General features: G+C 40.6%; 1 protein-coding gene across 2 annotated transcripts in view; it reads left to right on the forward strand.

Moving 5' to 3' along the window:
- Positions 1–1,782: 1,782 nt before the first annotated feature.
- LOC110447170 (rho GTPase-activating protein 6-like) overlaps positions 1,783–23,792 on the forward strand; it is a 71,473-nt gene continuing 49,463 nt past the window's right edge. The window contains exon 1 of one of the 2 annotated variants that reach the window (XM_021492686.1): positions 1,783–2,370. In XM_021492686.1, the coding sequence (XP_021348361.1) occupies positions 2,148–2,370 (223 nt within the window). In that variant the 5' untranslated portion in view covers positions 1,783–2,147. The remainder of the gene's footprint in view (positions 2,371–23,792) is intronic. The other variant, XM_021492687.1, reaches the window with a different exon arrangement.

Consider the following 23,792-nt stretch of genomic DNA (forward strand, 5'->3'; position numbering starts at 1 on the left):
AACATGTATACAGACAGGTCACATCTATACAGACAGGTCACATCTATAGATAGGTCACATCTAAAGACAGGTCACATCTATACAGGTTTATGTATACTTATGCAGTGGTCACATGGACAGAATTGTTACATATATAAAGACCGAGGTCACATATACAATGTACACAGTTTACACAGACAGACAGGTCACATATATACGGACAGGTCACATATATACAGACAGGTCACATCTATACAGACAGGTCACATCTATAGACAGGTCACATCTATACAGATAGGTCACATATATAGACAGGTCACATATATACAGATAGGTCACATATATAGACAGGTCACATATATACAGATAGGTCACATATATAGACAGGTCACATATATACAGATAGGTCACATATATAGACAGGTCACATATATACAGATAGGTCACATATATAGACAGGTCACATATATACAGATAGGTCACATATATAGACAGGTCACATATATACAGATAGGTCACATATATAGACAGGTCACATATATACAGATAGGTCACATATATAGACAGGTCACATATATACAGATAGGTCACATATATAGACAGGTCACATATATAGACAGGTCACATCTAAAGACAGGTCACATATATGCAGATAGGTCACATCTATAGACAGGTCACATATATACAGACAGGTCACATATATAGACAGGTCACATCTAAAGACAGGTCACATATATACAGACAGGTCACATATATACAGACAGGTAACTTATATATACGTATGCAGTGGTCACACAGACAGAATGGTTACATATAAAAAGACCGAGGTCACATATACAATGTACACAGACGGACAGGTCAAATAGTTAGACAAGGTAATCAGTAAGAGGTCATAACTGTATGTATATGTAGTCATCTTATGATGTGTATAATGATTTGATTAGATTGTTAGGAACGGTCATTGATGTCACCTTGGCAAAATACAAGCCGGCTCCAACTGTCTCGGCTAGGGATATTTTCTCTTTAGCTCATTCGGTAGAGCGTAAGACTAGTAAACCATAGGTCCCGGTTTCGACTCCTGGCAGAGGCATTGAAAAAATAATGACCTCTGTTACATTTATTATTGTCTTGTCAGTTGTGTCCAGTCATTGTTCTGTATCACGGTTTGTCAATAAAACAAACAAAACCCCAAACTGGCCGTAGAAGAATGTCAACTAGTATGACGGCCAAGGTTCATCACCAACACAATTACAATCGTCACATGATTGTTTCACATCATTGTTACAAGGTCGGGATTGAAACCAAATTAAAAACAACCAATCGCTCGTCTGTTTTTCAACATAGGCCTAGATAAGTCAACGAAGACGACATTAATATATTGACTACACAGTCATATTTGTCAATTACCAAAATGTTTTCAGTTTTCATACCTCCTAAATTCCTGTTTTCACCACAAACATAATAATGTAAACAAACATTTCGAAATAAAGATACCAAGAAAATGCCTACGAATGATAATTACCAGAATTGCGTATATGTGTTTGGGTAAGAAGTTTTCGTGCTGTCGAATCTCGCAGTTATTCCCCTTGCAGATTAACAGAGCGAGAGCAATTGCATGTGTTGAAATAGACTATACTACTATGATAGTTTAACCAGACGTACGGCGACCTCACCGTAACTACGTACAGCTGTACCGGAGAGCAGGAGGGCAAATGCTTCCCTGAAACAGACTATAGGGAGTTCTGCAGCAGGTAGAATTACTTCAACCTCCTTATAAGTAAATAGGGTGACGTCATACTTTGGCGAACTTTCTGTTTTTCCAGTATGGCGGACTGCTACAGTTAGCCGAACATCATTACTGGATTATCGCTATTTGTTGTTATTCGCCAGAGCCTCATGTTTCTCCTCTATCATTTACTAGAATAGGTTTTTTTCTCGCCCTTATCGGTTGAAGTTCTTCAAGTCAAGTTCTCAATTGAAAGTTCTCCACAGTCTGTTAAAACAGCATGGATACCAGGACATAAAGAAATGTTAACAAGGAAGGGACATATACGTCCGTCTCGTGCGTACTCGCTAGCACCAGGTTTACTGACCACTGGTTACAGCATCAAAGGGAGGCTGTGTAGACCTGTGATGACGTCGGGCGACCTCACGCGACCAGCACGTGTATGACATCATTTGTTATGGTCGCTAGGCACACCAGAATTTTAGCGGCAGAATGGATTTCATTGGATACTACAGTTACAACTACGGTAGTGCTATGTAGGTCTGAGACATGGACTTTCTCAACGTATTTGTTCGTTTTCTTTGTCTACAAATGTTTGTGTGATGAAAAATACCAGAGCTGGCCTCGATGGGACAGAAGCGACCCCGGCCCTGTGAGGAAAGTAAGTAAGCGCCTTTTCCACACACGTTACAAGTATTGTTGTTTAGAGGAGTATGCGTACACGCTCGTTTGATGTAGCTCGCGTGTGCGATACCATATGATAGAGCCGTTGGCGAGATGTGTAAAGCACGTCCCTGTACCCTATCCCGTGGAATGCGTTACAAGTGCTTTCATATTTCTTTCCGTTCACGATAAAGGGTAGATATGTATACGTTTGAACTGGAGTAGAATGTCTCTATAGTTAAAATGGAGCGGCTTATCTGCTTTCTAGAATTCTAAACCTAATTTCCACGCTCCAACCGTGAAGGGTATGGGTCAGGGATATTTATAGTTACCTTGGAAAAGCATGTTAAATTTTGGAATAGTTTCCAACTTTCTAGATACTTGTTATGTTTAAATGACATTTTTGCATGCTAGTGTATGAGTTGACCTTTTGTTATTCCATCGTTACTATGGCAACGAGAGTATTCTCTTTCAAGTAGTTTTACCAACCAACCCCCAACAAGCAGACAGTATTGTTTACTTTTGTATACTGTGTTATCTACGTGTAGTATCGTCTATTTTAAGTAGGTAAAGAAAAACGCATCATATAAAACGTTAAGGACCTCATCTGAATCATCTGTATCAAGGAATCAGCCCTTCATATCTCGGAGCGTCGACGACCTGGATGGAATGTACTCCTTGGAATGGCACAGCTGTCGGCCATGACGCGACATCTGACAACATTATTATATACATAGCACATTACGATGCTAAATTCACAAACGTAGATAACATATACCGGTGTGGCCTTTTCCCCACATTTCATGATATCATAATGCTTAGAAAATGTATGGCAAGGAAAAACTTTTGTTGAAAAACGCATAACACGGACAATGTCTTTGTCATATGCACAAGAGCATGGCAAGGACAATGTCTTGCTTACAAGCGCATGAGAAGGATAATGTCTTACTTACAGGCGCAGTAGAAGGACAATGTCTTACTTGCAGGCGCATTACGAGTTAATGTCTTACTCCCAGGCGCATGACAAGGACAATGTGTTAGTCAAGTGACGAGGACAATGCCTGCCTTGGTCACATGCACTGTATATATAAAAGGGGAGCAAAATGGTCACGTGTGCCTAACGAGGACAATATCTTTGAACTTCAATTATGCCTAATGACATTTGTTTGTCATAATATTATGGACATCTTAACAACAATATATTGATCATGTGCTCATGACAATGCCTATGTTGTTTTACATGCTGATGACGGAAACGTCCTATCTCTGACAACCTGCTCCAACACACCGGAACTACACAGAGCAGCTCAGACGCCAATAAGTTTTAATCTTCCAAAGCCAAATTCTTATGTCGGTCACACCCGGTACCACCATTTATTCTGAATATATGTCATGAAGTCTCGAATGTGAATTTATTCTATCACGTGATCGATAGTCTTTTTTTAAAGTACGCCATATATACTCGAATGCATCTTAAATGGAGTAAAATTCAAACTGAATACGCCACGGATACTGGGACATTATTTACTTTGAGTACGTCATTTATACTACAATAGCTCTTAACTAGAGTATGATAGGGCTACTCCAATGTATCGAATAAGGAATAGCCGTAAAACAGGCAATCCATATTCAAATGTATTTCAATTTGAGTACATAACGGATAAATGTAAGTTAAATGGAGTAAGTCATTGATACTCGAACGTATCACAATTTGAATGCGTCATTGATACACGAAAGTAACTTACTTTGAGTACATCAAAAATACTCGAAATTCAGTAACTTCGAGTACATTAAGAATACTTGAAATTTTGTAAATTCGAGTACATCAAAAATATTCGAAATCGGGTTAATTTCAGTACATCACGAATACTCGAATTTAGTATCCTCGAGTACATCACGAATACTCGAATTTAGTATCCTCGAATTTAGTATCCTAGAGTACATCACGAATACTCGAATTTAGTATCCTCGAGTACATCACGAATACTCGGAACTGGGTCAATTCGAGTATATCAAGAATGAAAAGATGTATTTTTTAATACTTTATATATTGTGCAATATTCTCAAGTTAGTCATTGTGATACGTGTAATTTTCTGCTGTGTTGGCACAATTTACATGTTACACTTTGTTCGTGTTTATAACCTATTAACAGCTATGGTAATTTAAGGACGTGCCAGGTTTTAGCGGTGGAGGAAAGCCGGAGCACCCGGAGAAGAACCACCGATTTGCGGCCAGTACCACGTAGGCCTCGAACCCGCGACCCAGTGGTGATCGAAGACGACCAGATGTCTTACCCACTCGGCCATCGCGGCCCAGTGTTGGTACATATACATATAACACATGTAGTATATACATAGTGATATATATTTTTACATTATAACCTTTAAAAGTGCAATAACCTCTGGGTGTGTTACGTTCATCCTTCAACACTGGTGCTGTGATTTCATTCCACATTGCTGGTGGGGCGGAGTAGGGTGTATATGGATGGCGGGTGGTTCGAGGGGACGTGGGCGGGGTGGGGGTTGGTATGTACGTGTGGGTGGCGGTGGTTCGAGGGGACATGGGCGGGATGGGGGTTGGTGTGTATGTGTTGGTGGGGGTGGTTCGACGGGACATGGGCGGAATGGGGGTTGGTATATACGTGTGGGTGGGGGTGGTTCGAGGGGACATGGGCGGGATGGGGGTTGGTGTGTATGTGTTGGTGGGGGTGGTTCGAGGGGACTTGGGTGGGGTGGCGGGATGGGGGGTGGTATGTATGTGTTGTTGGGGGTGGGTCGAAGGGACATGGACGGGATGGGGGTTAGTATGTCCGTGTTGGTGGGGTTGGTTCGAGGGGGCTTGGGGGGGGTGGCGGGATGGGGGGTTGTATGTATGTGTTGGTGGGGGTGGTTCGAAGGGACATGGACGGGATGGGGGTTAGTATGTCCGTGTTGGTGGGGTTGGTTCGAGGGGGCTTGGGGGGGGTGGCGGGATGGGGGGTTGTATGTATGTGTTGGTGGGGGTGGTTCGAGGGGACTTGGGTGGGGTTTGGTATGTATATGTTGGCGGGGTTGGTTCGACGGGACATGGGCGGAATGGGGGTTGGTATATACGTGTGGGTGGGGGTGGTTCGAGGGGACGTGGGCGGGGTGGGGGTTGGTATGTTCGTGTGGGTGTGGGTGGTTCGAGGGGACTTGGGTGGGGTTTGCTAGTATGTGTTGGTGGGGGTGGTTCGACGGGACATGGGCGGAATGGGGGTTGGTATATACGTGTGGGTGGGGGTGGTTCGAGGGGACGTGGGCGGGGTGGGGGTTGGTATGTTCGTGTGGGTGTGGGTGGTTCGAGGGGACTTGGGTGGGGTGGCGGGATGGGGGTTGGTATGTATGTGTTGTTGGGGGTGGTTCGAAGGGACATGGACGGGATGGGGGTTAGTATGTACGTGTTGGTGGGGTTGGTTCGAGGGGACTTGGGTGGGGTGGCGGGATGGGGGTTTGTATGTATGTGTTGGTGGAGGTGGTTCGAGGGGACATGGGCGGGATGGGGGTTGGTATGTATGTGTGGGGATGGGGATGGTGATGCTACTTATGCATTACCATCTACCAACATTTCCGTTGTGGTTTTAATCCCACAATCTCCTAGGTCAAAGCAAAATGTGCTAAGCAAGAATTAGCTGAAAAAGAAAATGAAATTCCCAACATGTCTCCCATGCTCCTAAACAATGGGGTATGCTAATCACGTGATCCTCTCAACATGTCATGTTGCCAGTATACCCCTTGTTACCCTTCACCCACCCCGACACTTGGCACGCGATTTACCTGCCATAATCCGTACTTCTTCTGACATATTGAATTCTAACAATTTACCTAGACTCTGTGCATACCTAACGGTCCACATTTAGGATGAGGTATTAACGCCACATCTCTTCAGCGTTTGATTCTTATCAGACAGTGTACCAATGACCTCCACAACAAGGAAGTTAGGAGTATACATGCAACAAACACATACGTCGCCATGGCGACGAAGGTAGAGAGAGTCACGGCCTAGAAGTCGGTGCATCACAACACACGTGCATTGCGCGCTGGGTGTTTTATTTATAAATCGCACAAGACACGCACACTATCACTTGATACGGCCAAGCATTCAGTTTGACCCGTGACGTCGTCACTGGGAACATTATTTGAAAAGAAATCTGTTGGAATTTTAATTGAGACACGTGTGTTGCCTGCGTTACACTCGTGTCTGATTTAGTGATCCAAGATGGCGCCGACAGATAGTTGAGCAAGCTTTATGCAGGAGAGAGTTATTTGTTGTTTATTTCTCTCTCAAAAGGGCATTGCGTCACCAAGGGATTCGAATTCCTTTTGGAATGACTGTCTAAAGTGCAATTATACTTCATGTATATAAGAGTGGAGTGCTTTCTTGAAAAGTACAACGATCTTTAATAGTGAAAGATGGTCTTCTTTTTTCAAGCATTATAATCATTATAACTATTGTCTTCTTTTTGTTAATTTAAAAAGACTAAATAAAAAACAGAGAGTATATAGCAATCTAATTGCGTGTTAAATACCCATTAATCCCTACTCGAGGGGTTGTAAGCTTGTAAACATCGTAAACAACTAAACAACATCGTATTAACTGCATAAATACCAGAAAAGGTGAAAGTTGATCGTCAAAAAAGTAAAGTTCAAGTGAAGATTCGGGAACTTATCTTTTGAATTTGATTTCACAGATGGAACATTACAAACAGGAGAACATTGGAAAACTGATAATAATTATTCTGTTTGTATGATGTTATATTCTAAGTTTTTTCGGGTATATTTTTGCGTCAGTATCTCTCTTGGTACACTACCATTTGACCGGTTTTACCACTGTTTCACTATCAGCACTAAATTTGTGTCCAAAATTGTGACCATGTCCCCGTGTACATATTGTGTCTGTCCTGACACTACCATATCCCAATGTCTACACAGTGTCTGTCATGACACTGCCATGTCCCCATGTCTATATTGTGTCTGTCCTGGCACTACCATGTCCCCATGTCTTTTCTGCGTCTATCCTGACACTTCCATGTCACCATGTCTATAATGTGGTATCCTGAAACTACCATGTCCCCATTTTTATATGTTATCTGTTCTGACACTACCATGTCCCTGTTTCTATATTGTGTCTATCCTGACACTACCATGTCCCCTTGTCTTTATTATGTCTGTCATGCCACTAACATGTCCCCTTGTCTATATGTGTCTGTCCTGACACTACCATATCCCCATGTCTTTACTGCGTCTATCCTGACACTACCATGTCCCCATGTCTTTACTGCGTCTATCCTGACACTTCCATGTCCCCATGTCTATAATGTGGTATCCTGACACTACCATGTCCCCATTTTTATATGGTATCTGTTCTGACACTACCATGTCCCTGTGTCTATATTGTGGTATCCTGACACTCCATGTGTATACTGTGTCTCTCCTGACACTACCATGTCCCCGTGTCTATATTGTGTCTGTCCTGACACTGCCATGTCCCCATGTCTTTACTGCGTCTATCCTGACGCTTCCATGTCCCCATGTCTATAATGTGGTATCCTGACCCTACCATGTCCCCATTTTTATATGGTATTTGTTCTGACACTACCATGTCCCTGTGTCTATATTGTGTCTATCCTGACCCTACCGTGTCCCCATGTTTATATGGTATCTATTCTGACACTACCATGTCCCCATGTCTATACTACGTCTATAACGACACTACCATGTCCCTGTGTCTATATTATGTCTATCCTGACACTACCGTGTCCCCATGTCTATATTGTGTGTATGTCTATACTGCGTCTGTCCTGACAATAACATGTGCCCGTGTCTTTATTGTGGTATCCTGACACTACCGTGGCCCCATGTCTATATTGTGTGTATCCTGTCACTAACATGTCCTCATGTCTATATTGTGTCTGTACTGACACTACCATGTCCCCATGTCTTTTCTGCGTCTATCCTGACACTACCATGTCCCCGTGTCTATATTGTGTCTGTCCTGACACTGCCATGTCCCCATGTCTTTACTGCGTCTGTCCTGACACTTCCATGTCCCCATGTCTATAATGTGGTATCCTGCCACTACCATGTCCCCATTTTTATATGGAATCTGTTCTGACACTACAATGTCCCTGTGTCTATATTGTGTGTATCCTGACACTAGCATGTCCTCATGTCTATATTGTGTCTGCCCTGACACTACCATGTCCCCATGTCTTGTCTATATTGTGTGTATCCTGACACTAGCATGTCCTCATGTCTATATTGTGTCTGCCCTGACACTACCATATCCCAATGTCTATACAGTGTCTGCCCTGACCCTGCCATGCCCCCAAGTCTATTTTGTATCTGACCTGACACTACCCTGTCCCATGTCTATATTGTGCTAACATGCCCTCATGTCTATATTGTGTCTGTCCTGGCACTACCATGTCCCCATGTCTATACTGTGTCTCTCCTGACACTACCATGTCCCCGTGTCTATATTGTGGGATCCTGACACTACCATGTCCCCATGTTTGTCTATATTGTGTCTGTCCTGACACTACCGTATCCCCATGTCTATATTGTGTGTATCCTGCCACTAACATGTCCTCATGTCTATATTGTGTCTGCCCTGACACTACCATGTCCCCATGTCTTGTCTATATTGTGTGTATCCTGACACTACCGTGTCCCCATGTTTATATGTTATCTGTTCTGACACTACCATGTCCCTGTTTCTATATTGTGTCTATCCTGACACTACCATGTCCCCATGTCTATATTGTGGTATCCTGACTGACACTAACATGTCCTCATGTCTATATCGTGTCTGTCCTGACACTACCATGTCCCTATTGTGGTATCCTGACACTACCATGTCCCCATGTTTATATTGTGTCTGTTCTGACACTGCCGTGTCCCCATGTCTATACTGCGTCTGTCCTGACAATAACATGTCCCCGTGTCTTTATTGTGGTATCCTGACACTACCGTGGCCCCATGTCTATATTGTGTGTATCCTGACACTAACATTTCCCCATGTCTATATTGTGTCTATCCCGACACTACCATGTCCCCATGTCTATATTGTGTCTACCCTGACACTAACATGTCCCCATGTCTATATTGTGTCTGTCCTGACAATAACATGTCCCCGTGTCTTTATTGTGGTATCCTGACACTACCGTGGCCCTATGTCTATATTGTGTGTATCCTGACACTAACATTGTCTATACTCTGTCTGTCCTGACACTATCATATCCCCATGGTTATATTGTGTCTGTCCTGACACTACCATATCCCCATGTCTATATCGTGTCTGTCCTGACACTACCATGTCCCCGTGTCTATACTGTGTCTGTCCTGACACTACCATGTCCCCATGTTTATATTGTGTCTGTCCTGACACTACCATATCCCCATGTCTATATCGTGTCTGTCCTGACACTACCATGTCCCCGTGTCTATACTCTGTCTGTCCTGACACTACCATGTCCCCATGTTTATATTGTGTCTGTCCTGACAATAAAATGTCCCCGTGTCTATATTGTGGTATCCTGACACTAACATGTCCCTATGTCTATATTGTGTCTGTCTTGACAATACCATGTCCCCATGTCTATATTGTGTCCATCCTGATAATACTATGTCCCCGTGTCTATATTGTGGTATCCTGACACTACCGTGCCCCCATGTTTATATGGTATCTGTTCTAACACTACCATTTCCCCGTGTCTATACTCTGTCTGTCCTGACACTACCATATCCCCATGTTTATATTGTGTCTGTCCTGACACTACCATATCCCCATGTCTATATTGTGTCTGTCCTGACACTACCATGTCCCCTTGTCTATACTCTGTCTGTCCTGACACTACCATGTCCCCATGTCTATATTGTGTCCATCCTGATAATACTATGTCCCCGTGTCTATATTGTGGTATCCTGACACTACCGTGCCCTAATGTTGATATGGTATCTGTTCTAACACTACCATGTTCCCGTGTCTATAGTGTGTCTGTTCTAACACTTCCATGTCCCCGTGTCTATACTCTGTCTGTCCTGACACTATCATATCCCCTTATCTATATTGGGGTATCATGACACTACCATGTCCCCATGTTTATATTGTGTCTGTTCTGACAATAACATGTCCCCGTGTCTATATTGTGGTATCCTGACACTACCGTGTCCCCATGTCTATATTGTGTGTATCCTGACACTTACATGTCCCCATGTCTATATTGTGTCTGTCTTGACACTACCATGTCCCCATGTCTTTACTGCGTCTATCCTGACACTACCATGTCCCCGTGTACATAGTGTGTCTGTCCTGACACTACCATATCCCAATGTCTATACAGTGTCTGTCCTGACACTGCCATGTCCCCAAGTCTATTTTGTATCTGACCTGACACTACCATGTCCCATGTCTATATTGTGTCCATCCTGATAATACTATGTCCCCGTGTCTATATTGTGGTATCCTGACACTACCGTGCCCCCATGTTTATATGGTATCTGTTCTAACACTACCATGTCCCCGTGTCTATACTGTGTCTGTCCTGACACTATCATATCCCCATGTTTATATTGTGTCTGTCCTGACACTACCATGTCCCCGTGTCTATATTGTGGTATCCTGACACTACCATGTCCCCATGTTTATATTGTGTCTGTTCTGACACTGTCATGTCCCCATGTCTATACTGCGTCTGTCTTGACACTAACATGTCCCCATATCTATATTTTGTCTATCCTGACACTACCATGTCCCCAGGTCTATATTTTGTGTCTATCCTGACACTAACATGTCCCCATGTCTATATTGTGTCTGTCCTGACACTGCCTTGTCCCCATGTCTATATTGTGGTATCCTGACACTACCGTGTTCCCATGTCTATATTGTGTGTATCCTGACACTGCCATGTCCCCTTGTCTATATTGTGTGTTTCCTGACACTACCATGTGCCCTTGTCTTTATTATGTCTGTGATGACACTACCATGTCACCCTGTCTTTACTGCGTCTATCCTGAAACTACCATGTCCCTGTGCCTATATTGTGGTATCCTGGCACTACCGTGTCCCCATTTCTATATTGTGTGTATCTTTATTGTGGTATCCTTACACTACCCTGACCCCATGTCTATATTGTATCTGTCCTGACACTGCCTTGTCCCCATGTCTTTATTGTGGTATCCTGACACTACCGTGCCCCCATGTTTATATGGTATCTGTTCTGACACTACCATGTTCCCGTGTCTAAACTGTGTCTATCCTGATACTACCATATCCCCTTGTCCATACTGCGTCTGTCCTGACACTACCATGTCCCCTTGTCTTTATTATGTCTGTCATGACACTAATATGTCCCCATGTATATATTGTGTCTATCCTGACACTAACATGTCCCCATGTCTATATTGTGTCTGTCCTGACACTACCTTGTCCCCATGTCTATATTGTGGTATCTTGACACTACCGTGTTCCCATGTCTATATTGTGTGTATCCGGACACTACCATGTCCGCATGTCTTTACTGCGTCTTTCGTGACGCTACCATGTCGCCGTGTCTATATTGTGGTATTCTGACACTACCATGTTCCCGTGTCTATAGTGTGTCTGTTCTAACACTTCCATGTCCCCTTGTCTATACTCTGTCTGTCCTGACACTACCATATCCCCATGTCTATATGGTTTGTATCCTGACACTACCATGTCCATGTGTCTATATTGTGGCATCTTGACACTACCGTGTTCTCATGTCTATATTGTGACTGTCCTGACACTACCATGTCCCTGTGTCTATATTGTGGTATCCTGACACTACCGTGCCCCTATGTTTATATGGTATCTGTTCTGAGACTACTATGTTCCCGTGTCTAAACTGTGTCTATCCTGATACTACCATATCCCCTTGTCCATACTGCGTCTGTCCTGACACTACCATGTCCCAATGTTTATATTGTGTGCATCCTGACACTACCATGTCCCCTTGTCTTTATTGTGTCTGTCCTCACACTACAATGTCCCCTTGTCTGTATTGTGTCTATCCTGACACTACCATGTCCCCTTGTCTTTATTATGTATGTCATGACACTACCATGTCCCCATGTTTATATTGTGTGTTTATATTGTGTCTGTCCTGACACTACCATATCCCCATGTCTATATTGTGTCTGTCCTGACACTACCATGTCCCCTTGTCTATATTGTGTGTATCCTGACACTACCATGTCCCCTTGTCTTTATTATGTCTGTTATGACACTAATATGTCCCCATGTCTATATTGTGTCTGTCCTGACACTACCATGTCCCCGTGTCTATATTGTGCGTATCCTGACACTAACATGTCCCCATGTCTATATTGTGTCTGTCCTGACACTACCATGTCCCCATGTCTTTACTGCGTCTATCCTGACACTACCATGTCCCGTGTCTATATTGTGGTATCTTGACACTACCGTGTCCCCATGTTTATATGTTATCTGTTCTGACACTACCATGTCCCTGTGTCTATATTGTGTCCATCCTGACACTACCATGTTCCCTTGTCTATATTGTGTCTATCCTGACACTACCATGTCCCCTTGTCTTTATTATGTCTGTCATGACACTAACATGTCCCCTTGTCTATATTTTGAGTGAGTGAAATCCCCACCCCATAGCAATGTATATTGCTGGCTATAAAAAGACGAACATAATCATAATATTAGAATTGACCAATTTGTTTGTCCACACCCTAGGGACCTAGTCCCTTTGCTAAAACTTGGAACGGATGAGATCTTCGCCCTTTAAACATTTCAAATACATGTATGCCACCAGTGTTGGCCTGGGTGTGTGTAGGGACTTAGTCCGTGGGTCACAACACGGAAACAGTTCGTTTTCTCACTCTTTAACAAATGTATACAATCGCTGAGAAGCTGAGTATGAAGAGACAAATATACAAACATGTAGCTGTATGCTAGAACTGGTCTCGGTGTTTAGCCCTGTACTTGGTGACTTAGTCCCTGGCTAATAACTTTGAAACAGTAGAAACCCCCACCCAATAACCTTCTATGCAATTTCTTGACATGAAAAGTCTAACACAGGTATGCTACCAGGTTTGATCGCGGAGTATGGAAATGGTTGGGATTCCTTCACCTTGACTAGTAGTATACAATTGCTGGACATGTAGAGACGAACATAAGTATACATGTACTATTCCTGAAATTGTCTTTGTGATTTGCTCCTTATCATGAGAGACTTCGTTAGTTAGTCTCTAGGTAATAACATTGGAACATTTGAGATCCCCATCCCATTTTATAACAATACGTTACAAATGCTGAGCATGAGGATATTGATACACAAATGCTCCCAGGATTGACCATGGAGTCTTACCCTATCTCTAGGATTTTGTTTGGAATATTGCTTTTAATGAGGCTATTATGCTTAACCATGCAGGTGAATGACATAGGCCCTTGTATTTTGTCTATAAAATTTCAGGAAGTGAAATGAAATGGAGAAGAGATGCTGCACGCTTGTATTAAAAGCATACAGAAAATGTATTTATATAATCGTAAATATTTTAAAAAGACATCTTAAGAGTAGATTTTTCAATTGAGATAATTACAAATGTAGATCTAAAAAAACGGGAACAATTATGCAAATTTAATGGAGAAAATTACTAAAATTCATGGTCTAAAATCGGGAGTCTACCTCCAAAATCTGGAGAGTTGGCAATTATGTGTATAATGTTTAAGATATATTTTCTGTATAGACAATTGAACATACAACAGAAATTGTCATCGTGTCTGGAAGTAAAACTAACAGATATCACGTGATTGTATATACATCAAAACTGTATACTTGAATAGTTTTGACTAATTTGGATTACCGATTAGTCCTAGAAGGATGAAGCAGCTGAATGATGCAGTGTCATTAATTGTGACACGCTGTATCTATTATATTGTATTTTTAAGTTTCAATCACCTGTTTTTAGTATTACGTTCATCTTTTAAGATACAAGGTTGTAGACTCTGCTGGTGGATTGCTTAGTCCCGAGGTTTGCTCTAATCTTGATAGCCAGTTATCTCAATAGAGTAGTAGCCGGTTCATGATATACACATTTTACTCGTTATTTAATTTGAAATTACCCAGTACTTAATATAATTAAGGGATTGTATGCAACTTTCCTTTTGTTTCAACAGTAGTTTAGACCAAGTTGTACTTCCCACTTTTTGCCCCTAACATCACCGGTGAGTCCTAGAAGGACGAAACAGTGGCCTGATGCAGTGTGTGACATACTGTATTGTTACCAAAATTATAACAGTGCAGTCACCTGTTTGTATGTAAGGGGTACGTTCATCTTTCATTATAATGGTACAAACGTAACACAGTGATGCCAGTTGTATGGCTATCTAGCTCTGGGTAGTAGTGGTCCCTCTATAAACCTATACACTATCAGTGAAGTGGTTCCCTCTTTAACCTTGGGATGACCATGATTTAAATACATTTGGATGACCTCGGATGCTACGCCTGCTAATGACTAACACCTGTTTCTAACTCCCGAATGTAAACATTCCCGCATACCGTCACAAATTTCCCCTCAATAATCCGTTCCTTTAAACAATAGTTCCTTACCAAAAATACTTTCCCTATTCTACGTTCCATAAATAAACGTAAAAACTGGAACAGACATATTTTCTGACGTCACCAAGCCGAGACCAGGCTAGGTACCCTGGAATAGTGGGCCGACTGTGTGAAGACGAGCTGGAGAAACCATTAGGCCGAGCCTAAGTGAACGGACTAACATTGGACCGCTTCATTAAAACGCCTTTTGTTCTTTGTATCCGCCTTAGCACCAGTTGAAGAAATGATTATCTCGGAAACCTAGACTATACTTTCAACTGTATCGAGAGAGCAGGCAATAAACCGAACTGATGCGGCTGAGCTTGGTACACAGCGCCAGCGGCAGTAGGCAGCAGATATAGATACACGGTAGACCGATTAAGATTATTGGCTATTGGCGGCCTTCATTATAGATACACTATCTCAATGTATTGCCGAAAGGAAGGTGAGAGATACAGGTACATAAGGGATTGAGAGACTTCAAAGAAAGTGGTGTGAAAACGTGGTAAAAGTCGCTATAATACTTGATTATATTATAAAAATGAACTGAAATTAGTTCCCATTTCTTATGTGATTGATAGAAGAAAAAAAAACTAAAAAAAAAAAAGGATACTTGTTTCGGAAACCTCAAAAACGTGTGAGAGATTGAAAGAATAAGGTGAGAGCTAAATAATCATGAGATAATGTGAGAGGATGGTGGGAGTTAAATATCCATGAGATAATGTGAGAGGAAGTTGAGAGCTAAAGATACATGATATAATGTGAGAGGAAGCTGGGAGCTAAAGATCCATGAGATATATGAGAGGAGGGTGAGAGTTAAAGTTCCATGACATAATGTAAGAGGTAGATGAGAGCTAAATAACCATGAGATAATGTGAGAGGAATGTGAAAGCTAAATAACCATGAGATATTGTGAGAGGTATGTGAGAGCAACATATCCATGAGATACTGTGAGAGGAAGGTGAGAGTTTAAGTTCCATGATATAGTGTGGGTGTAAGTGGGAGCTAAAGATACATGAGATAATGTTAGAGGAAGGTGGGTGCTAAACATGCATGAGATAATGTTAGAGGAAGGTGGGTGCTAAAGATTCATGAGATAATGTTGGAGGAAGGTGGGAGCTAGATATACTTGAGATAATGGGGGTGTAAGTGGGAGCTAGGTGGGTGAGCTCAATATATTCATGAACTCATCTAAGGCTTACGATCAATGAGAAATTGTATGAGGTAAGCTAGAGCTTACGATCATGTGAGAAAGGCGAGAGGTAGATGAGAACAGAAGATTGATGAGAGATTATTAGATATTGGCTAGAGCTATCTAGATTCGCGAGAGGTTTTGAGATACAGGCTAGAGGCTTAATCAATGACAGATAGCGAAGCGAGATGTTGACGAGATAGAATGTGGAAAGTAGATGAGAGCTACGAAAGATATTGTGAGAGGTAGTCGGGTTGCGCAGTGGATAACGCACTCGGCGGGGTTCCGACCACGTGGGTTTTTTGTCCCGGGTACTCTGGTTTCAACTCACATTAAAAGCACGTTTACGCAGCTCCCATGACAACTCAGTGTAACTATAAGGCAACGACAATGTATACAAAACATGCAATGATCACGGACTAACTGTTGTGGCGATAAAAGTAATGTGATCTAACATTGCGCAGTGATTTCTGCAGTGTAACATTTCTTATTGGGTTTTGTATCTGTTAATCAAACTATAAAACAATATTTCGAAATACGATTACTATAATGCAACTTACAAACGGGAGTAATTTTCGAATTCTGTGTACATTTTGAAAATATCTGTTTATGACACCAAAACACGTGGATCTTAAGGTATCAACGTCATGACTACATGTGGTTTACGTAGATGGAACTGTTTGGGACCTCGTGGTGACAGCGATGGACAGATATCTTGCTTATCGGAGTTATCCCTCTTTATCCACGGCCCCTAGGCCTTGTGTCAGCGGTTACCGCACGACAGTCAGCGTGCACATTACGAGGCGTCTGTCGTCCAATTTTGCTCATATTCAATTTGATTTACAATGTTCCCTGTTGAATTCGGTCACATGAGAAGCAGAGACTTCAGAATCCATAACTGGTTCCAAAACGGAATCAAATGGGAGCAACGTCAGCGAAATATCGAAAATTAATTTGAGATTTTTATATAAGGATCCCCGTACCACAGTCAAAAAGCTTGAATTATGCACTGGAAACTGATTTACCTGCATGACTATAGCTTAGATAGAAGAAATAACCAAAACAAGTCAACAACAGTGTTCGGATTGTAAAAATTCAGCGATTCGGGATTCGAACCCATGACTTCATATTGTTAAACTATCGCTCTAACTGACTGAGTTACCTATGTAGTCAACAGAAGTGTCTAGAGCAAACTGTGCTATAGTTATATATAAAATAAAATGAAGGGGAGGTAACTGTGTAACTCAATATGGACCATTTACATGTCATGGGATACAAGGACAACTGAACAGAACTCAATCTGACACAATGTGACAACAACAGGAAGCGACGAGATACCGAAATTAAAGGATGAACAGCATGAAAAAGGGACGTATTTCAGTGTGTTTGGAACCATACACAAAACCTTTCTCGTTAACTTGGTAGAGTTCGGTATAATTGGAGATCTATACACCGAGTCGATATTTAACAGAACAATATACCTACAGAATAGACAACGGAAATCTGGCCTACCGCCATCTACGGGTCCTTACGATCCACTGTTACCCGCTAACCTCGATTTCCGAATTCCTTTGAGACGCTTTATACATATAGCGTACCTGCAGTTTGTGTACTTGCCTCTGCGGATTGCCCCACTGCCCCACTTCTCGTCTGCTAGTTGAGAAATTAGATGTTTTTGGAGATAGACGTTGGCAGATAAGGTTTATGATGAGAAATTGTATAGTCTTTTTGCTTTTTAGATGTTTTCTCCTTAGAGAAAATCGGTTAAGACGGGTCGATGATCGGTCGGACTCCATTGTTGTGTTTATTGGCAAGAAAGCCGCGAAATGACGGAACCTTGTCATCACAATACTATAATATTTATGATGAGATGTTTCGCGGAAAAATCTCGATCACACGTCAGAAATGCTTAGTACATCATACAAGTAGACTATGATGATTAATAGCGAAAACATGAAAACCTTGTGTTACGTAGAGCCACGCGTAGCATAGAAGTGTCAATCCATCAAAAAGGCGTGATGCTTCATTACTCGGTCAACTACTCATGTAAAAACAGAAAATCGTCGAATACTAGGAATATTTAAGGCTGTAGAGACGATGTAATGAACGTGTTCACTGGTATATTAAGTTACTGAAGAGTTCAAAATCCGGTACATGTACATCATTACAGAGATTTACGATGACAAGCCATTTCAGCTTAACATGTAATAACGCTCAGGGTGGTAGCCGAGTTTATAAACCCAACAGTTTGTTGTATTAACCAAAACATATGTCATAGTTTCCAGTTGTAGATATATAGATGCAAGTCGGTTAACGAATGAAGAATGTATGTTATACTTCTTGTTCATACATACGGAGCAGATTTGCGACAAGACGTTAGAAAACCTTGACGAAGTTTAAAATAAATCCTTAAATATTCGATAATATTTTGGATAAGATCTATTCCTGTAAAATGAACTACTGTCTTCATTTTGATCATATTAAACTATATTCATCCCAATAAATTTACAAATTAAAACATTAAATAATAAATAGATTAAAAGTTATTGTAAGCGGCGACTGATTATCCTTATGTGAATAAGATAATTGATGACAATACATGTATTGATGACTGAAAGAGCGAGAAACGAGAAAGTGAGAATGTATCCGTCCTGTGCGTGAGCATGAGGTTTTAGTGTGAATATTCTTGAGGCGCCAGTCCCACCAGTCCACTAAATAACAGTAGATCAACAGAAAAAAAGCTGACAAAGTATGTCGAGTTCCCCGAGTCAATCCGGAAGAGATAGAGCGATTGTTGTCAACCCGGTTTGACCGTCTTTAAATGTAACATTTTTGGGTATAAATCCTGACGGACCTGCAAATGTTTATGCAGGCCTTGCAAGGCTTTGTCAAGGCTCGTCTGAAAGCAGCATCAGATTACTAGGTCCGACTTTATGCTATCTAGCCACAAGGTTGCTTTGGAGATTGACCAGAATGAACGAAAACGGCCGATGTTTTGCGTTTTCCCGAAATGTCTTTTTCTGTACGTGTACATCTATACCACATCAGTCCGAATTTCTATCCAAAACTCTACGCGTCCGAATTAACAAGGTAACGTAGTGTTTTCGGTGCCAAATCATATCAATTTTGTAGTCAACAAACAAGATATTCTTTCATGTCACTCATCCCAATGAAATATCATTTCTTAGATATCGCTGAAATCCACTTCTTCTAGTTCCTGTTTTAAACTATATAAGAATTGTTTAAACGTATAACCATGCGGATTAATAACTATTTGCTATTTACGTCATATATGTATCCCATTTTATTAACCCCTTTCTATGCATGCTTGAACCTCATCAAGTAGCTATAGCGAAAACAGATCCTGGTGAATAAAATAATTTGTTCTTTGAGTGTTTGAATGTTTTGTCCATTAATTTCTTTAGTAAATAACCCATACTAGAATTATTGTAAAGACATGACTACCGTATGTGGCAGTGAATAAATTAACATGTATTTATGTTCTGCGTAATGAGTCACCCATCGTGACGTCAGAATCGTTACGACAATCGATTTGACGCCATGATTTCGGAGATGCAGCATCTAAATAAACCTAACAAATTAAAATACTGTTATCAAAGCATGGGACTAAGAATATTCTGACAGGTTAATGTTTTCCAATAAGAAACTGCTCGGGGTTTTCCGTAAAATTATTAAGAGTAATCGCGAACTAATCATATTGTGATGTGATATTCAAACTTTGACGGAGTTCAATTATCGTTTGTCTCCAAGCGGAATTGGTAACTAAACGGAACAAACATATTCATCAAAATACATTATGCGGAATATGTTGTAAGCAAATTTGGTTTGGTAAATTTGTTCTTTTCTGCTGTTAATTGATTAAGCTATGGTCATGTAAAGTCTAGCGAGGTTTTGATGGTAGAGGAAAACCGGAGTACCCGTAGAAAAACCACCTACCTGCGGTCGTACATAGCGACTGTCCCACGTAGGCCCCGAACCCGCAACACAGTGTTGAAGGGATTATGGTCGTAAGCAAATGAGATTTCGTGCCATTATAATTGTTAAGAATTATCATATATACGATTAGAGAAAACACGAGGCGTATTTTGGCGAATATTTACAGACATTCTCAGTATTGTGATAAAAAGGATTTTTAATTCGTTTTCATTTCACATTATTATTTCCTTTATTTCCTCCAGAAATGAAGAGTTACAGAAATAACGAACAATACACGTACAATTCAACACTATTGAAAGAGAAGAAAATGCATTCACAATCATGGTCACACACTTACATAGTGACACACACATGCACATGGACAGACAAACACATAAGAGAATAATAATAGTACCCGCATCATACCATAAAGTACTATAAACACAACACAATGATATAATAGGCACTATTACAGTCAGTATACGGTGATAATTATGATGATAGACAGTATAACACTAATCATACATTACATCACACATTGATATAATAGACATATTTACACTACTCAAACTACATTATCATATAATAGTATAGACAGTAATACACTTCTCGTACTAAGCAATCATACAACATTGTAATAAACAGTATTACAAGCAGCACACTATAAATTATACAGCATTATTATAGACAGTATTACTGTTACATAAGTCTTACAATACAATCATACATTGAGTAGAACCCGTTGCACGAAGTCATACAATATAGTCATACAGTGGTGTGAAATACACAACATACAATATAATAATTAACTTGTCGATGTTCGGCTCCATTCCGTTTCGTGTTTTTTCACCATTTTTTTTACCCTACCTGTATAGGTAATATGGAAATCATAGGTGATATGTCACAATTTTACTAATTACACAGGTATGCATTCACACAAAGGCGAATTAGACGAGGCGAACAAAGTAGGTAAATTGACTGTTGATCGTCGAGCAGTTCCGTCGATTGTACGGCTGTGTGCTTTTGAGTGCGTTCACTTTTTAAACTACTGTATTCATGGTGTCGGACCCCCTGGGCACAAAGTCAAATTGCGTGTGTACAGATTACCAGTGTTATCGGGGGAATCATGTGGCCTTGTGAAACAACACATTACAAAGCCCTAACGACACCTCCCACACGGTTAATTTAACTGATGGTCCTAATGACGGGACTCCACTTAGTCTCTGGTCGCCAGCTGGACACACGCATTCTACTTTTTGGGAAACTTTTTGAGGGAAATATATCTGTCACAAACGTCACTGACAAAGAACCCCATAAAATTCTTTAGTCATTTAAATCAGGTACCATTTTGGCGGTATCTGTGATCAGCAATCCATCCCATTGTATTAAGGATGTATGCTTCTTAACTTTTACATGAGTCACATTTTCAAAGACATCCACGCTATAAGACTTGTACGTTATGTAAATGGCATCTTGAACTTGAGTTAATTCTTGACGATATAGTTAAAATGTACATAAGAATAGGTACGTTGATTACACCGAAACACGTCGGAATTAAAATGCTAATTCAGAGTTATTTCCCTTGAATATTTTGGCAATGCCACAAATGTTCCTGGCAGTATATAATATTTAATCGGAAAAAATCCTTTGTCGTCTTGCATAATTTTATCGGTTATATGCCCTTGCTCGAAAATATTTATAAAATAATTAAGGGAGATAACTCTAATATACATATCACTGAAATGATCATAATTGCTCACCTCAACTTATTTTACTGGTGATAAGCTCATGTTCGATATTAAGCCCATCCTTAAGTTAACATTTTACAGAGTTTTTTTTAGTAGAACATTTCTTATATTAGCTGTCTGATATATATATGTACATATGTAGAGTGCGGTACCATGTTTTGTAAAGTGTCTTGTACGTTCAGTATATAAAGAATATCCGGCGAGTGATAACTTATGTAGCGAGTTTCTGTGAGTCGCTTTTAACGAATTCTAAAATTTGATTATCAGAAGATAACAATACTATTTGAAAATTCGATATGGCGTGATATCATATATCGTCGATGTTAAAGTGGAGAGTTCAAGCACTGTATTGTATCTCCGGTGAAGAAGAGTTTCAGTTTTTTGGCATTTTCTTGTCTTCAATCGCCCACACATAGAGCTTGTGACTCTCAGTTCATGCCTTCTGGGGAACATGTAATTGGAAATTGTAATAAATTAATCTCTAACTTATAGCAGCCAAGAAGGCGTCTGTTTAAAACGCCACAAGGGGATATGTAAATGTTAAATGTTGTAATGTTACAAATTCATGTTTTCTAATTTAATTATAATCAAGTTTGTATCAAATAACAGTGACTTCATTCTAGAAAGAAACATAAAAAAAAAATACCAAACAATTATAGACGGTTCGTTGAGCGAAATTTAATAGTAGAAATCCTTCTCGATATCAAACGAGGCCAATACGAAGATTTATCAATCACCACAGAAAACTATTATCACCAAGGGTCGGGAAGTGTCTTTGTAACACTCACACTGCCGATGCCAGTTTGTATTCCAATGTCACTTTACGTGTTTCAAGGTCATGGTATGCTTTAAAATGTCATTTTACAATTCCAATGTCCAATAAGAAATGTTGATAACACTTCACAATTACCAAGATCATTATGTAAATAAAAAGATCATTTCAAGGTCATTTCGCATACGATAATGTCATTTTATACATTCCAATGTCATTTACCAAACGGCGATGTCATTTCACGAAGAGTTATATATACTTGCATGGAAACTGTGTACGTGCATCGCTCGAGGAATGCCACCGAACACGGCTTAAGGTCAAACGTCACAATCGTCTGTCGGTGTAGACGGGTTTGAGATATTTCTACACCACGCGCACATGTACGTGCACGGTACCGCACGCGCACCCACAGCCACACGCCGATGTGTCGGTGTAAAACAGGGGCGTACAGTTGTCTATAGACTAGTCAGTGCCCGAGATTTACTCAGTCAGACAGTGAAGTCCCGTCAAAGGCAAGTATCGACGATGTTGGAAATGCCAAACATCCATTATACATGTTCCCTGTGTTTATATTGGTTCGTCTCAGGGTCGCTGAACACAGGATTATAATATACGTCCACACAGCACCGTTGTTAGGGTATTTGGTCTCATCCTTCAGTTTATGCTATAGTCACCAAAAATATCGACATCAGTGATTGCGAGAGTAAATTAATAATACGCAACATCATCAGAACTTATGACACATTACATGTTTATATTACTGTGTGCTAGATGATTGTGTTTTCACAGTATTGATGTACTGTATTTGACAGGAGAAAAATTTAAAACCTGAATACAGTTGTCTTTGGGTATACTTTTACAGAACAAAGTGTTCCGACGAAAAACTGGTGAATAATAATCCAGTGAACAAATATTTATCTTAGAAAAAAGTTTCCATGTATGTTGCAAAAACTTCCCGTCGATTAGTGTATCTGGTTAAGGTTATATGCTACTAAGACACTATATATGTCATTTCTGATAGTTATCTCCCCTAAAACTCCATTCATTATCGTATTATTTTAGGTTTTCGCGAGTGTTATCCGTTATTGTGTAATTAGATCGTTTTGAAATTGTCAACAATTAATTAATTAAATTATGAAAATAAATCAAGGAAGTAATTTTCTAA

Source organism: Mizuhopecten yessoensis, unplaced genomic scaffold (genome assembly GCF_002113885.1).
Source record: "Mizuhopecten yessoensis strain PY_sf001 unplaced genomic scaffold, ASM211388v2 scaffold3229, whole genome shotgun sequence".
Classification (NCBI taxonomy): Eukaryota; Metazoa; Mollusca; class Bivalvia; order Pectinida; family Pectinidae; genus Mizuhopecten; species Mizuhopecten yessoensis.